Source organism: Nestor notabilis, unplaced genomic scaffold (genome assembly GCF_000696875.1).
Source record: "Nestor notabilis isolate BGI_N333 unplaced genomic scaffold, ASM69687v1 scaffold28937, whole genome shotgun sequence".
Lineage (NCBI taxonomy): Eukaryota > Metazoa > Chordata > Aves > Psittaciformes > Psittacidae > Nestor > Nestor notabilis.
The window spans coordinates 37,061-54,610 of record NW_009938301.1 but is presented as its reverse complement, the minus strand read 5'-3'; the positions used below and the strand labels follow the sequence as shown (position 1 = coordinate 54,610).

The following is a 17,550-nucleotide window of genomic DNA, read 5'->3' as shown; positions in this document are numbered from 1 at the left end:
TAGGGAAAGCACGAAGGAGGTTAAGCTAATGATGGTATTAAAGGGGAAATTTGAAATTACGGTTCATGTGAGATCAGAAAAGAAAGTGGGGAGTGGGAGATCCTGTCTTGATTAAAAAGATCTCAGGGTTTTCACTAAGCCTGGTTATTATACAAAATATTATACAAAAATAAAAGCAACCAAACAAAAAACACCACATAGTTACACAACGAGAGAAGTGCTAACGTTATGCCCAGTGACTTTTAAATCCCCAACAGAGAAGTAAAAGCAAACTCTTTCATCTTCTTCATACGTGTCTGACTTCACAATCTGTGTCACTGTATCGTCCTTCAGGTACATTAGAGAATTCTCTTCCTTAAAACTCCTAAGAGCATAAATGCATTACTTGGTTGGATTTTGATTATGTTGGGAAGAGGTTTCTTGTTCTTTGATTGAAACATGTATATACTTGGCTGTAATGAACAAGAGACTTAACATTAGAGTATGTGCTGCTGGAATAGTGTCTCTCTTAGAAGGTACAATGAAAGCTTTTTTCAGTTAGCAGCAATTTGTAAAGATTAGTAGAAGACTTTACGTGGAACTTAGTTATCTTAAATACTTTAAAGACTATTTTATTGTTAAGTGATATCAGATTGGGTATGGGAAGAAGGAAGTGCTGGGAAATACAATTGCACGATTCACACTATGTAAGTGCTAATCTTGGCATGAAACTCTGTGTGTGTATATATGTAACAACACAGTTAAACTGCTGTAATGGCAGGCTACTACTGAAAAGGTCAGTCCACATCCCCTCTAGTTCCAGCTACATACTCCTTTCCTTTCTAGTTACAATGGACTAAGTGATTCTTCAGTCGAGAATGAATTAGTTCATTGACTTGATCCAGTAGAAAACCATTTATTTGTGAGGTTTCTCTGTTTTTTATTGGAGGATTAGTTTTCCGGCATGTCAGTTCACTGAACCAACTCATCCTGTACCCACACAGTTGCCAACTGTGACACAAAAAATGTTGCAGGAGCACATAGCCAGGATTTGGATAAAGAGAGCAGGAGCCACCCCTTTAAGTAGCAGCTGATAGTTACCCTGCTTTGGATGTCACATCTAAAACACACATTAATGTTGTAGTTCTTGTCCTCTTGATGCTTTTTTATTTCATTATCCTTTTACATTTCAGAAAATCAAGTTTTCATATGTTTTCAGGTAATATGCTTAATTCTTTTCCATCATTATAGGAAGCATAGCTAGAGGAAGACAATATTAAGCTGTAGTTTGGTGGCTGTATGAACAGGGTTCACTGCTTCCTGAAAAAAAGGTAGAGGAGAACTTTATTCAAATACCACATAGTGAAGCAGTGCTTTTCTCTTTGGTGAGTTTTCACTTCTGACATGCTTCTGTCATGTTTTTCTGCTCATCCTTCATGTTCTGGTCAAGCTGATGCAAGACTGGTGATGCTGAAACATGCAGGCCCTCCTGCCTTCTCTTACCCAGGCATTCTTTTGTCTGTCAGTACTGGCATGTGTGGGGAGCTGGGTTAATTCTTTGACCCCTCTGAAAACAAGGTGAGGGTTTTTGTTGTTCTCTTTGTGGGGGGTTGGTTGTTTGCATGGTTAGCTTTCAGCTGGATCACCTTGGTCGCACTCTCACTGTGTGGCTGCTAGTGTTGCTACAGAGGCTTGGCAGGACCAAGATTTCCCTTTCAATGTTAGGCTAGCTTTCAGTTAGCTTAAATCATAAGCCTGCTCTCGCTGAGAAATGCTATCACAAATTAATACACTAAAATCTTTGACTTGGTCATAAAGAAGAAAGCTGTGGCAGTTTTACAGTATTCCCTTTTGTCCCAGCTGTCTGCCTCTTCTCCTTGGAGATTACCACTCCTATAGCAGAGTTTGCCAAAAGGCCTGCATGCCTGCCTCTCATCTTGGTGCATATCAGAGTCTTGTGGATTCATGCAAACCAAACTTCCCTGGGTTTTAAGCTAGTGCATTGAATTGCAGGTGGGAGCAGCTGGGGTGTGTGTGCTCCCTTCTGCCAACTGCAGTGGGGGTAGATACCTCCTGCAAAAGGAGAGGGAGGATACCTGAGAGCGGTAATGCTGTGAATTGCCTCAGTGAAATTTGTCTGAACTTGTCTTAGTTTCTTCTTATAGCTTACAAACTGACTGATTTATTTTCTTCATGGCAAAAGTGTAATAGCTGTCTGCTGTTTGTTACATTAATGATCCCGGGAGGTGGACAAATGATGAAATGAAATCTGACACAATTACTTCAATTAGTCAGGACTGGAGAAGGCTGTGGTGAATTTCAGGGAAACCTCACAGAGCTGGGTAGAGGGGCATTAGGACTGTAAGTGAAAATCATCTGTTGATAAATACATGGTATTTTTACTGAAAAGAGCAATTCCAGTGTTCATGCACAGCACTGAGTGCATTAACTGTGCACTCTCTGGGAAAAGGCCAACATTGCTACAAGGAGTGATTTGAGAAATCTTTGTTCCATAGCATTATTTATCTGAAAAGCAGACAGAATGTTAGAGTATATAGGGAATGAAATAAAAAGTAATACTTAAATTGTCTTAAAGCCAGTAAGTAAGTTGAATACCTCTTCAGTAGAAGATTATGTACCTCTCATAGTGCAAAATCCAGATGAAGGATAGCAGAAATACAAAAGGTCCTGGAACTGCATTATAAATGATTAAGCACATAAAATTATTTCCATATGAAGCAATCTTCAAAAAGTAGGGACAAATTGGGTAATCTTTTACTGATTTTGGTAGTTGCTGCTTAGATGAGTGCTTCAGTTGATTTAAATGTAACTACTTAGCATTCACAGGATCTCATTTGTCAAAGCCTTGTGGTAATTTAAGATACTATCATCTGTCATCATCCTTTTACCTCCCTATTTTCCTCTCCCCTCTCACTTTCTTGCTATCACAGCTTATGCTGATGGTTAATGTGGATGTGATGTGAGATTCCAGACTTTGCACTGGATGATGTTCATTCCTCTCTGCAGACTTTGAGAGGACAGGCACCTCCAGCAAAGGGGCATGGTAGAAAGCTGGCAGTGATAAGGTTTGATTTAGCTGCTGTGCATCTGTGAGATTTGGATGACTCTGGGACATAAAACATTTTCATTACTTCATTTTTTGATAATAATTCTCTATGTTCCTGTTGAGCAAAGAATGTTTGGGGGATGTTTTTAGTTGTTTTAAAGAGCAGTCTGTACCTCAGCCTTCTGCAGAAATCTGTTACGACCAACAGGAATTCATAACTTGACTGACCAGTAAGCTGCAATATGGGCTGGTAAAGTTCACCAGAAGAATTTTTGAACAATTTGTCATGATTTGAAATTATTTGGAGGGACAGATCCCCAGTGTGAGCCCAGAAATGTTGGGGATTTTTAGGGTGGTGGTGTTAGTTTTGGAAACTACGCTAAAACATTGACTAAATTGTTGAACAGTGATTACCTCCTGGGCTGTGCAGTTCTGCCTGGTTTACATATTTTACTTCTGTGTAACCAAGCAAGATCAAGAGTATTAGTTATTCTTTCCAAGATCTCCTACAGGTGTTAAACACTATTGTAATTGTATAAAGAGAACAGTTGGTTTTAAACTTGATGTGTTCTTTTTTTCACATTTATTTCTGTAACATTTGAAGTTTTAAGTATATGAATCATGTTGTTGTAGGTATTATGTACTCTAAGTAGTATTCCGGTATGTCATAAAAACCATCTGGAAGGATAAATACAAAGTGTACTTCACAATTACTGATAGGTGTTTAGATATCTCTGCTGGCTGGCTCTGATATCCCTTTAGATTTGGTAGGTAGATAGAGGATCCTCATGTCAGACTGTTAAAAGCTGTAGTAGAGGATTACAAGAGTGCTTTGTTTTGTCAGCTACTTGGGACAACCAAGTGGTAGATTCCTTACCTCATGGCTTGTAAGACGGGTAAAGGGGTTGAGCTCCACATAAAATTGCTATCTTCATTTTATAAGGAAGTCTTTAAAGTATAACACATGTATATCTCACATGCATGTCCTCTTTCATAACTACTGGAAGCAGGAACCTTAAAGTTGATGGGACAGGCTAGACCTTGCTTTTCCTAAAAACTAAAAAATCAGCATTAATATGCTCTACATTTTTCTTCAGTGTCATTGAGAGAAGTTATTTTGGTTGCAAAAGCTATTGCCTTTCCCTCCATTTCTTATCAGTGGGCACTTTCTCTGAAGATAGAATCTGAGTCTTGTAGCATCAGTATATAAAATCAGAATGATTAATAGCTTAATTACTTAACATTAATTTTAAGGCTTTTTGCCTTCAAGCAAATACACAGAGCATGTATCACGTGCTTCTCAGTAAGTAAATAAATCGTTTATTTTAGAAGCACCTTCTGTGGCTTTAGAAAGTGTTATGAATGTTCTTGCTATGTGTTTCAGATGCATATCAATATCTAAAAAGGTCCCTCTGCAACTTTAGTTTTTCTGTGAAATACCACAATTTATTTGATTTATGCTGTTTATAGCTTATTAGGAATTTCCCCAGTTTCTATTATCTAGCAAGTGTTCAAATACAAACCCAGAGATCTCTGAATTTCCCAATCAAATTCCAAGCAAAAAACTTCAAAAGGAAGCATTTTCCTCATAAAAGTCATATGCTTTAGGCTAATCCGATGATGCTTTGGGGACCTTTGGAATGTTTGAAATTGCCAGGGCTTATGTATTGAGTGAGAAACCCGGGTTCACACCTCGTAGTTTAAGAAAGAAGAAAGTGGAGCATGTATCAGAGAGGCTTGTAACAGATGGGGCCAACTCTTGGACTAAATAGTACAGACCAGAGGGACTCCTGACAAGCAAAAACTTAATAGTTAAGATCCACAGTGTCAAATCAAAATGAATTTTGGTGCTGGATAATAAAGACTGTGATTCAGGAGTTAGGTTTTGCTTCCTGTGCCAGGCCATGGGTAGGTTATACAGTTTTGCTCTTCACCAGAAAGATGCATTTTTCTCTGGTTATTTCTCAAATTTCCATCTTGAAAAGAATGATGTTTTTAAACAATCAGCATTCCTTGAAATTACCTATTTCAAATGAAAAATCAGTACTCCCATGTGCATCATGGAATGATCCTTAATGCTTTTTACTGGAACTTATTGACATACAGAGCAGGCCAGTCCACTTTAAACTGTAGAGCAATATTCTGCAAGTCCAATCAAAAAACTGTGTTTCAGGTTGAGAATAGTATCCATTTCTGTTCTTGGAAAACTTCTGTGAATGTTTTATGATGTGGTAGGAGTTCATAAGTAGAATTGCTAGGACAGATGCATGTAGTGAAATTGTGGGAAGCTTTTCCTTCATGTGGCATGGGAGAGGGCAGAAGAGTAGACCCAAAATCCTGTCTCTGTCAATTTTCTATCAGTTAGATTTATGGTATCTGATGCATCCTTCACTGCCAAACTGTTTTCTGTTTATCAGATTGGAAAGAGTCCTGTCTGACCTCTCTGATCTGGCAGTCATCTGTTAGAACTGATCTGAAACCTAAAGGCTATCTTAGATGGTGAAGCTCACGATACTGCTCAGAGTGGCGTTGAAAGAAACCATGCAATTGCAAGCTTACATAAAGTTCCTCTAAATAAGTGTTTCTCTCTGATTCATGGTGCTAATTTTACTCACTTGTGTGTGCTGGGATAATAATTTGTTTCATTGGTTTGTCTACATTATTTTACTCAGAGTCCCCTCCCACATGCCACTCCAATACTAAATTTGATCTATTGGATGCATTGATGTTTCCTGTCAAGTGTTTTTGATGAGCAAGTTGGGCCACACTGATAAATGCAGTTCAGAAACAATGTGTGTTTTGTTGGGGGTTTTTTTGTTAACCAGACAACGAATTTAATTATCCCTTAGTGTTACTTTATTGGTACAGAAGCATGTGCAACTGTTATCCTGAGAAGATCAAGAGACAGCTCGAAAGTATGAAACCAAATGAGAGGTGGGAATGGTGGCAACATTGGTCACTTTGGAAAGCTTTCTTTCAGCACAGCATCCCAAACTTTAGACTGAAAAACATATTAAAACGAATATTGCATGAGTATCAGTGAAAAGCCAACCCTTTCACTCTCCTAACCCTTCTATGATTCTTCAGTATAATGAGTTGTAAGGATTCTTCACAAATCCCACATCCATGAGTATTTCTTTTCCAGGTATTTAATGCTGTATTGCTGAATTCAGCTGTCCTGGAGAGAGCTGCAGATGGCAGTCACTGCTTTTATGTTGTCAGGGTTTCTTCTTCATTTTGAGTGAGATAGTAAGTTGATCAAGATAGTAGAAGAACAAATTTTTTCTGTAGGTCTTAATAGAGGTTTTTACTTTTCTCCCAGGCAACTCTTTGAATAAGTACTAAGGATCTTAAAACGAGGTTTTGAGAGGGCAGTGTTATGAGCAGGTAGAACAGTAAGACTTTGTAACAACCTCCATTTCTGGAGGCCCCTCTTTGCGGAGTTTTAGTGACAAAAAGGAGCGAGCTTACCCTAGGATTTTAAGAGCACATATTTCTAATAGAACTTGGCAGTTCAAGGGCTAAAGAAGCATTTTAATCTTTTGTGCCCACCCAGTCTCTATACAAATGTAAATATGTCTGTCTTTAACAATTTGCCAAGAAATGTGGTTTTAATTTGTTAGCAGCGATCCCACTCCCTGCAGCTCTTTTAGAGTCAAGTCACAAGTCTGGCGGGGCTTTGACGTTTTTCTCTGTCATGGTGTCATTGTTTATATGATGTCTGCTTCTGCTGTCCTCCTTTTTATGCCTGGAATATTTTTCTTTAATTATTTCACTGCCTAAAAGGGATTTGGGATTACTAGACAGGATGAGAGCAGATTAGCTTTTTTTCTTTCTTTGACAAGTCCCAAAGTTCCCATAGGAAATAAATAGTATTCCCAAAACAGACAGTGTTGTTTTATTTTTTTTTAATTAACTAAAATTATTAAGTCTAATAAAGAAAATAAAGGAAGTATCACCAATAATGGCTGAGTGTCTTAGTAGTATATGGAGTGCCCATTGTTGTTATTTATGACTCTCTCTGCCTTCTATTGTGGACTTACTCCAGCCTTAGGGAGTTTACATCACTCGTAATAGCAAAAGGCTCTCTGGTTCCCACAGAGTCTTTCAAAGACTGACTCATATGCCTTATGTTAATTGTTCAGCTCTCAAAATACAGCACTTACAGGGTGTGGTTCCGAGGGGAAAATCTACTGTACTTAGAGGGCATGTTCAGAAGTGTTTCACATATAAATCATTTTGATTTTTAATTTTTTTAATGCCTTAACCCTTCTCTGTCACTTCTTTATGTGATAAGTTACTTGAAACCAAAATAAAAGGTTGATGATGGTGTAGTGAGGGAATGTGTTACCCTGCAACTCTGGACCATTAACTCCAGTCTGACTCAACTCACAAGCGACACGGCTTCATCATCTTTGCCTCTCTCCAGGGTCTGTTCTTCACACCCTGGCATGACAGTACACTCCAGGCAATGATCAGATGCAAGTTAGAACTGAGGTTTCTACCTTATCTGCAGTAGTGAGTACCTGTGGACAGGAACTGTCCCTAGCCGTCCTCTGGATTTGGTACATCACATTGCTTACCACATCTGCCGGAGTTGCCTTAGTGGATTGGCAATCCTGTCACTGTCTGCTATGTGGAGACTTGAAGAAGATTTAATAGAATTAGCCTTACTGGTTACTATAAAGCAGAAATTCAAATGCTTCTCCTGTTCTCTGGCTAAGTAAGAGTGCTCTCCAGCTGCTTTGCTGCAGGGGGATTGTGCAAGATCCTTCAGGCTCAGTTGTCTGAGTTGTGCGAATGTTACTGGAAATCCGAATAGTTTCTACAGTTGTTACGGTTAAGAGTCAGGGCCTTCTCTTAAAATTAGCAGAGCTCTCAAGTACTTAATAATACTCCCTTCTTGAATAGTTTACAAAAAATGATGAAAACGTATTTAGTCAAATTAGGGGAGCCCATACCTCTAACAAGAATAGAAGCAGCAATTAATCCCTCAGAATAAACTAGTTAGGCTTGATTTCTGAGGTTGAAATCACACTGCATGTATGTCCCATGTGTTTTCTGCCTGCTGTAACACACATGTTGCACCACTAGTGGACAGAACATGCGTCTATCAGCACACACAAAGAAGTCTGCATAATTTGCCTCTGAAAGGAAGGCTCAGAACAGCTGTAGGTCTTTCTGAAACTGTCAAAATAGCTTGATTTCATTGCCTGACTACCCTTTTTCTGCTTACAAAACAGGAAGTTGTTTTGACTGGCTTAGTCTTCTGGAAAGAGCAGTGAGGTTTATCCCCTCTCCTTCAAAACAGAAATACAAATAAAAATGGGCAGGGCTTCATCGCCTGTATGTGACAGGTTTAGAGGTGTTCCAGGCAGCAGTCATGTACATGCTTTGGCCTTGTGCCTCCGCAGTCTTTCTCTACTTCCTTCACTTCTTTTGTACTGCCTGATTCATGTGCCAGCTTCACAGAGTGGAGCAAGGGTATAAATAAGCACTGCCTCCATTTGATGAGCTCCAGTCAGAAGCTGCATCATGCAGGCTGCTGAAGAAAATGCTGTCAAAAAAGGGAGATGCACAAAGCCCCTTCGCTAATGTTGCCACATTTTTTTTTCTCTCCGTTCCATAGCCTCTGAAATAATACTTTTTTTGAGTATATAGTTTTTAATAGTGAAGTCAGCAACTGGCCCTTCTCTGATTGAGATCGTTTCATTGTGAAAGGAAATGCGCACAGCTTGAAGAAAAAGAGCATTTTCCTTCCCTCCCTCTCACCCCGATCTCATATTATGTAAAACCATGGTGCTGCTGTTAGCTGAGACCAGAAAGAATTCCCCTGTTGTCCTGTAGTAGCCAACCACTCCAAGCTGTGAGCGTTTGAAAGTTAGTATTAAAAGTTTTAACCCTTGCCTCCTGAAATGTGTAAATAAACTCTGTATATTTTTTTGTAAGTATGGAAAATCATGGGAATTCTTCTGAGAATAAGTGTATAGACCACTGCGCCAGTCAGTCTCTTCAGAAAAAAAGCTGACAAACATGCTCCTGTCTGCAAGAGAGATTCCTGGCATTTGTCACAGTTTGAGCCACAAAGATGTCAAATATTTGCCAACAGTTTCCTCAGAGGGTTTGGAAAGCTACATCCTTTACATTACAGTCTTGTTTGTTTGCAGGATAATTTAGCATATGAAATACATTCGTTGGAGTCTGACAGGGGAGGGAACTGACTAGACACCCCAATATTAAAAGATGAAAAATAATTCTGTTTCTCTTAGGCTGCTCAGATCAAAATAATAAAGAACATCTGTAAGTCTCAATATTAGAAATGGAGTTTTATGTTGAGTAATCATAGTTTGGTGTGTCGTGTTTTAAACCTGTGCTTTCTTTTGGAGCAGAAAGAAGAACTTTCCAATGGGACATCTGAATATTTTACTGAATCTGCTGAGCACAAGAAGCTGGAGATTGGTCTGAATGAACAAATAAAGCAAGACATCTTGAAAGAAATGTATGTCACTCTTCTTTCTAAGGTGTTAAATTTATAGTCTGGTAAAATTTGGATAAATAGAATCTAGCCCGTGTAATAAAATTTCACATAATATGATCCCCTTTACAAAATATTATTTCAGATTACTAAGAGAGTACTTACTCCAGTGTGGATGAGCACATAAAATGATCATTGTTGTTTTGTATGGCATGAAAAAAGCTATTACAACCCACATAGATATCTCACATAGCGCTAGGCAGAATCAAAACAGGGTGTTTTTTAACTTGAATGAAGCTCTGAGCCAAAATAAATATGTGATGTTTGAATCTGGTGCAAAACACTTTGCAAATATATTTTTTTGCTCATTTTGAGAGTCTGCACTGGACCATAATACTAGCCTGGAGCTTTGCTCAGTTAGAAGAATGTCCCTGGTGTAGTGGATGGGGTGAGTTAGTTGGTCAGCTGAGCATTATACTGGTCCTGTATATCCCATCCCAGGATGCTGTTCTTACTTGTGCAAGCTGCCAGTAGCCCCAGATCAACTGCAGAATCAGGGATTTGCTGTGAACCCTGGCAGCTTTTTTACCCATGTTGTCTCATCTGTGTTGTCTTTAGAAACAAGATTAGATCTGGAGATACGCCAGCTCTGCCTGATTCACAAGAGCCCTCTTTCTGAACAGTTAGATACACTGACCTGGGAACTGCTGAGCATCAGCAGAGCAGCAGAAAGTGGTCTCAGCCTGGGATAATCTGTAGTAATATCTAGTCTGAAAATGCAGCTTCAGTACTTGTGCATGAAGTTAATCTTAGAGCCTATGCGAAATGTAGATGCATAGGTAACACCCTGCTGAGGAGTGTCTGTGTACTGACACTCCATCAGGTCCCTTGTGATCCCATTTTCCTATATAATTCCTTTTAGAATATCATCTACTTGCATTACCTAAGTCCTTGCAGATGAGGGGGCTTGATGCTAGATGAGTAGTGGTTAACTTTAAAGTAATGCTTTGAAATGGCCTGGGAAAAATTCCAGAGGAACATTCTAAAATAGAGATTAGAAACTCTCACACAGAGAGGTGCACGCTGCCTCCCTGCCTGTCCCCCTGTATTCTTTAGATACACATTATGCATCTGAATATATGGGAATGGTTTGAAATCATTCGGGCACTTACAAGATGCTATTTTATCTAGCCAGTTTGGGAAGGAATTCAATATACTTATGCTGTGTTGACCTTTAACATCTGTAATGAATCTAGTTCTGCCTTTTGGAATAGAATGTGAACTCCTTCATGGCTTAGTCATTAATAAATAGGGTTCCCCTAGTGCAGTGGAAAATCAGATGGGTAACACTTGATATTATGCACACTAGACAAACATTACTGCTTGTCAAGATGATATACAGAGGATTTTTCCATGTTTGGAAGGAGGGTTGTTCTAGTGGTGCTTCAGTCTGTAAGAGGGGAAGATGGAAAATTAAGAACAAAATTCCTTTTTATTGCAGTGTGAAAAGGACAAAACTAAAGAAAAGTAGCACAAGCAAACCTCAAATCAGCGAGGACTCCAAGAAAGTGTTCCTTGGCTCAGTGGACTCACAGACAGAGAACAGAAAGAACGACCGTCAAACTTCTCTCAGCCCTCAATCTGAAGTGACATGTCGGAGTCCAGAACTGCTAAAGGACTGCACAAATACAGTTCAGAGCAACTCGGAACTTCCTGTTTTAGAAAGGGAAAATTATGTTAATCAGAGACAGCCAAATTGTGTTAGCAGCCAGCAAAAACCTTACTCTGTGGAGTGGTTGAAGTCGAGTCTTCAGAGTGAGAACCCTCCTTGTAGCTCTGAGTCAGCACTGCTAGGTCCAAAGCAAAGTCGAGAAGTGACCAAAACGCAGGCTCAACAAAAGAGCTGTGCTCCAGAAGAAAAGTTAGAGCATTTCAAAAACGTGTCCTCTGAAGGGACTGTTTTAATTCCTAGCAATACAGAAATGAGTAGACATGATGGTGGTTGTCTAGGTCCGTTCCAAGAGGAGAAGGCCCCACTTAATTCTGGGTTGTTTCCTAAACAAGGCATGACAAAGGCTGCATCTGATGAGGAGTCACTAACTTTGAGAAAAAACCTCTCCCAGCCTCTTTCTGTGAGGAACAATATAGCACAGACAAGGCAAAATGAGCCAAGCCCAACCACTGAAGATGGGATGCCACCATCAAGTGTAGAACTGCAGCCTGTGTCTTCAGAGAAGCTTAGCCAGAAAAGAAAAAAAGAAGTTGAAAATGGTCTCAGGAAGTTAAAACTACGAAGGCTTAAAAAGTCATAAAGTCTGAAATACTACCTTGACCATGTGGGTGGACAGCCAAACTTGTGTTTGGAAAGGATATGCAAAAAGTAGGAAGCAATTCAAAACAATGAAAAATAACCAAAATCCAAAGTAAAAACAAGATAAAACTTTTAAAGAAAATTTAGTTGAGTATCTTTAGTCATAACTGTAATGAAGATAATTCTTTAGGGATTAAACATTAATGTTGTACAAACCAGGGTAGTATTTATAGAAAGAAAAATCTCTTATAATATTTACAAAGCAAAATTTTAGGTCTTTGTATGTTTTAGTACTGTTAAAAAGTCGTATCAGCTGATGACAGCCAAAGTTAAACCCACTTTTGTGATCTGTTAGCAGCTGCAGTAATTCAGTGTTTTGCTTCTTTCAGAACACTGTTTTAGTAAAAATTAATTCTTCCTTTCTCTCTGCATTAGGCTGTGGTTTATTCACATGATCTTTACAAGCAAGAAGAGTTGGGCTCATTTCAAATAAATCTTTAACCAGGATTTAGTGTTGCTGATAATTCAAGGCCCACCTTTTCAGCAGGGTTTCAAAATAACTACAGTTTCTGCTTGTGCAGTTTTGATATGAACGTTTATTCCTAGCCCAAGCTGCGGATACAAATGATTGTGCATTCAACCTTTGGAGAAATGAAGATTGTTTTATATATGCGGTCACCTGGATGTGCAGATACTGCTGTTGGGAAGAGTTCTTCATATAAGAACAGACTGGTTTGTTATTGTAAGATAGAGGTAATTTTTAATTGCACAGTGCTTTTTCATACTGCTTTTGTAATGTATATGCAAATTACCTAAGGAAATGTAACTTTATTTTATGCTTATCGTTTTAAAATATTTAAAATAAAATTACAAGCAATTTTCATTTACCATTCTCTTCAAATCACTGTGACCACAGATACTTTTTTCAACAATCTTACTGCCATATCCTTATTTAGGTTCACATCCACAAGCGTTAGACTTGGTAGTGCAAGGCAGGTGCTTAGGAGAGTTAGCAGCTTGGCAGTTGACACCAAGACACTGCCAATGGAACAGCATCTTTCTGCTGTAAATATTTTCTTCTTTTGCTGTAAGTGAAAAAGATTCTGCATACCTTCCAGAAGACATTTTCTCTTTTTTCTTTCAGCCTGTTTGCATGATGTGTCTCACAGGGCTTTGCAGTAAGGTTGCTCCTGCTTACCAGTCTTCAGGCTCTGCAGAAAGGACTTTCTTAGTAACAGCAAAACTGAGGCTGCAAATGAACCTGGGTTTGGAGGAAGTATAGCCTGAGGTATGGTTACTGTTGTCTCTTCCATGGGCTTGAGATACTGGGCCAGGAAGGGAGTAAAAAGCACCTTTTTGATGGACTTAAAAGAGATATAAGGACATTTAATTAAGAATTTATCAGAAAAATCAGAGTAAGCCTAACCATTCTATGATTCTATTTAAAATAGAATAACTTGATAGTATAGTATTAAAGTCTTAGCATAGATTTTCTGGGGGGTTTCTTTAAGTTCTTTAGTTTACTGAACTGATAAGAAGTGCTACAAGCACAGATTCCAGACTGCAATTTTAAATTACCATTATTTCTACTTTGCTTTTCCTTGGATCTTTGCGATGATGCTCTTGGTTGCAACAGGTACCTACAGGAGAGGTTTGGATGATTATGCAGTAACAGACACCCGCTGAGTTTGTAAAATCACTTCAGTTACTTCTTTTTGGTTTGTTGTGGTTAGGAGAAAGATCTTATACTTTATTTTGTGAACTGGTGAATGCACTGATTGTACCTGTGAGCATTGTGGATGCTCTTGAGCAAGTACGCCCCAAACTGTTACTGCTAACAGTTTGGGATTCTGACACTTCTTCCTCTCCTCCTATCCATTTAAATCAAGTACTAGAAACCAGATGGCTACCACACAGAGTTTTGTATCATCATGTATTGTTATTAGGTACTTAATCACCTCACTGATAATGTGGGAACATCTTCCTTTTAACACAGTGGTCATACACCAGTTAGAAATGTAAGGCTAGATGGATTAAAGGTGTTAAAGCCTAGAAAGTCAGAACAAATACAAGGGGACGTCTTAAAGGTGCGGAGTTGCCTTATTCTCACTGTAGTTACTCACCTGTTAGGTTCCTAGGCTCTTTGTAGTTGTGTATTTAGAGCTCAGTTACATGTTCAAGTTGCCTCTTTGGTCCTCAGAAATGCTATTACTCAGGGAAAAAGCTTTAAATTCATGGTAATTTCTGGATTTTGGGTGTTGTCACTGCTCAAAACTATTCGTTCTTTTGTCTCTGCAGTGGGACTATTATAAAAGTTTCCCGTTTGCAAACCTTATTGGTGCTTTATGTGATGCTGTGACATCCAGGCTGGGTTGTTACCATGTATCTCTGTCCTCTCTGTACTTCAAGCCTGAGGTTTTCTTCTCACCCTTTGTGCTTATCAGTAATCCACCTGCACTCAGGTGACTGGCAGAGTGTGGTCTGACGTGCTCTTGAACCACAAACCTGGTGTTCCCAAAATCAGGGTGGGAGGGGGAAAGAAGCTAAAACTGAGCTGGAGTGAAATCAGTTTGCAAGTCTTGCCTGTGGTTTTCTATTACCAGTTTGCTTCTGAGCAGCATTCACATACCTTTCTGTTAAAAGTAGTAAATATTTAAGGCTCTGTCTGTTCTGAAACTGCCACTGAAGCACAGAAACAATTTCTTTGGTTTGTTTTTTTTTTAATCTTGTGTTTAATATGTTCTGTTTTTTCATTTCCAGAGCTTTGAGCTCTGAAATATGTGGAGATCTGACACTGGCTAAAGCTCCCACTGAAAAATACATGTTTGTCTTGAAGAGAAGTAACTGTCTATTCCAAACCAGCTTTGTTGTTGTTTTGGGTTTTTTAATGAATCATCTGGTTAATTTGGTCTGTGCTGTTTGCTGATAGTGCAACAGTCCTTTCCTACCGGGACACTTTCTAATGTGTGCAGACTATCCATTATTCTTTGCATCAAAGTAGTTAAAAATACTCATTTAGTTAAATTTTGTGTTCAAACACACATCAAAAGCTGGACCAGCCTTTACCTATTTACTTATAAAGAGGAAGCAGGCTGATGTAAAATGGACAGTGCTGATCAGTCTTAGGTTAGACAGCCTAAACCTTGGAAGGTTTTAACCATCCTGAGAGTTAATTGTGAGTAACAAGCTTTGTGCTCTCTCTGGTGTTACTAGTTCTGCACACTGGGGTCCAAAGTGTATGTTAGCGTTAGTCCAATTGCACAGCACCATTGCTGGGTTACACTTGACTCAAAGGACTTCAAGAGCATCTGTTTCTAACCGAAAAGGAGAACATTCAGAACCAAAAGTTGTGACGAGTGAGGTGTTAAGTAGCCTTCTGAAGGTGTTTATTTTGTCAGTGTGAACTTCCTTCCTTCCCAACACTCTGCATGTGGGTCACATTGCCTTGGTCTGGATTGACTTTATATCACCATCTCATTGGGTTTTGACTGGAAAATGGATTCTTTTTAAGGGAAAAGGTGGATTGGGTGCAATTGGAATAAGAAGGATATAAAATACAGTTAGACTGTGCCAGATCGCATGTTAGGAGTAAGCTCGCTATCTCCTTGCCTATACCAGTATCTAATAAAAGGTTTCATGCTGTATTAAAACACTCTACTGCAAGCTTGAGCAGACAGAATTAATAGTATCAAGAGGCCTTTAGCCAGCAGTGGGACGTGTGGGTTGGCCTCAGAAATTAGCTTTAATAAAAGGCACTCCTCGCTTCTTTGCTTTCTGCTTTTTTCTTCTCTAATAAGCATTAAATAGCATCCAAACCCCGATGTGAAGGAGAAGATGTTGGCTGGGGAAACAGCAGCACATGGAGCCTTTCATCAAAGGGATATCAAAGCATTCTGCAGCTGAACCTGGGAGGGATATGAATATGCTTATTTTGACAGTTGTGCAGCAGTGAGGGTAAGCAATTCCTTCCAGGTAAAGCAAGCTCGGTAAGGAACTCGGGCTGCAAACCTTTCATCAACTCATTCAGGTGTTTTTGAGCACAGTTCTCCCATCTTCTTCACCTTTTTTTCCCAGGTAATTAAAATGGAATCTGTCAGCACATGACTTTGTCCCTTCCACAGTGGCCGTAAGGTAACATTTTTAGATGGGGACTTCTCGTTTGGTTGGTGTTGGCTTATGCTGAGAAATCACAGAAGAGTTGTGAAGATGATGTAGTGTCACAGGGCATTCCAACTGAAACCTGGATATTACCTGGGGAATTAACCTCCACCATCCCACCTCCTTTACTGGCCATATAAATAATTCCAGAGCTGGGAATTGGTTCCTGTAAGAGCTGATACTGCACCTTTTTTGACTGAGAATTTCACTGATTTGCTCCCATTGTGTCAGTTAGATCCTCTAGTGTAGCGGAGAAGACAGGGAACCCCAGTAGCAGGAATTGCTAATGCAGCTCCATAACTGCTTCATTTACTGACACAATAATTATCTTTTTAATTTGTGCATCAAATCTTTAAAGAAAAGTGTCTTGAGCTGTAATTCCAGAGATGGGCATTCCCCTTTTTAATATTAATATGATCTCACAGTGCTAGAATGAAGAGAGTAGAGATGTATTTCTCCACCCTGTAGAGAAACTGGTTGAGACAATTTGCACATCACAGACAAGGCGCTCAGTGGAAGAGCTGGGCTGGAGCTGGAGCTTGAGTCTGACACCCTGTCTGATACCACATTGCTCCAGTGCTAACCTGAACCTCCAGCCAGTGGCCAACAGACCAGACAGAACCTTCACTGCTTTCCTCCTCCTCGCCCCCAGAAGTTGGAATTAGCCACTGGTGTCAATACTGAAAAAGAGGAAGCTGAAAAAAATCTCACATTGAACTATTCTTGCTCCATTTCAAAGGGGAGGGGGAGCTTATGCAATCACTTCCATCTTTTAGGGAGGATAAGGCTGAGGCTCGTACTTCCCTTGTCAGAACTTCTCATCTTTGCATACGCTAATAAAAGCTTTAAGCCTCTGTCCTGTGACTTGTTCCAGAGGGACTCTGCCAAGGGCAAGGGTGGTGATGTGGGCCCCTGGAGAGCTGAGCCCCCTTAGCCCGATAGCTGCAGAGGAGAAGTTGAACCACAGGGAGAGTGTGACCTCCTGCATTCCCTGGCTTGGTAAAGAGCTGATTAATAATATTAACCCTTGCTGTGCAGGTGTGTCAGCTCTCTAAGAGCAAGTGTTCCTTCAGTGGAAAGGCAAATGGCTTCAGCAGCAGAATTGCTTGAAGAATCGAGTCTCACGTTTAGGCTCTAAACTGGTTTGTGTTTCTCACTTGCTAGGCTTCAGGTGTACAAGCACTCAATGGCTGTCCCTTTGCCCCTGTTAACAATGCAGAAATGGCTGTTCCCAAGGCTCTTCCCCCAGTGACATGGATATATTGGCATCAAGGCTGATGTAAGGTGCACCATCAGCACCTTTTGCAAGTTACCTCTGCTTAAGATGGGCCCTCTCGGTGCGGAGGTGCAGAGGCTTTGATGTGGCTGTGTTCAGCTCCAGTTGAACCAAACCCAGATTCGACAGGTTCCATTAGCTGGAGCTAGAGCAAAGCTGAGGGTGCTCAGGGGAGCAGTTTCATCATTATTGTTTTGTAAAGCGCCCATGTTTAAATGGCAGCTCAGGAAGCACACATTTTCCAGTTCTTAGATGAATAATGATCCGAAGGACACCCGCTAACA

At 39.8% G+C, this 17,550-nt stretch overlaps 1 protein-coding gene across 1 annotated transcript in view; it reads left to right on the top strand.

Moving 5' to 3' along the window:
- The window catches only part of SLX4IP (SLX4 interacting protein), a gene marked incomplete at its 5' end in the record, with an annotated part of 17,807 nt that extends 5,974 nt beyond the window's left edge, over positions 1 to 11,833 (top strand). Inside the window, 2 exons of the mRNA XM_010019255.1 lie at positions 9,436 to 9,545; positions 11,023 to 11,833. Coding sequence (XP_010017557.1) covers positions 9,436 to 9,545; positions 11,023 to 11,833 — 921 coding nt within the window. The remainder of the gene's footprint in view (positions 1 to 9,435; positions 9,546 to 11,022) is intronic.
- Between the last annotated feature and the right edge of the window lie 5,717 nt (positions 11,834 to 17,550).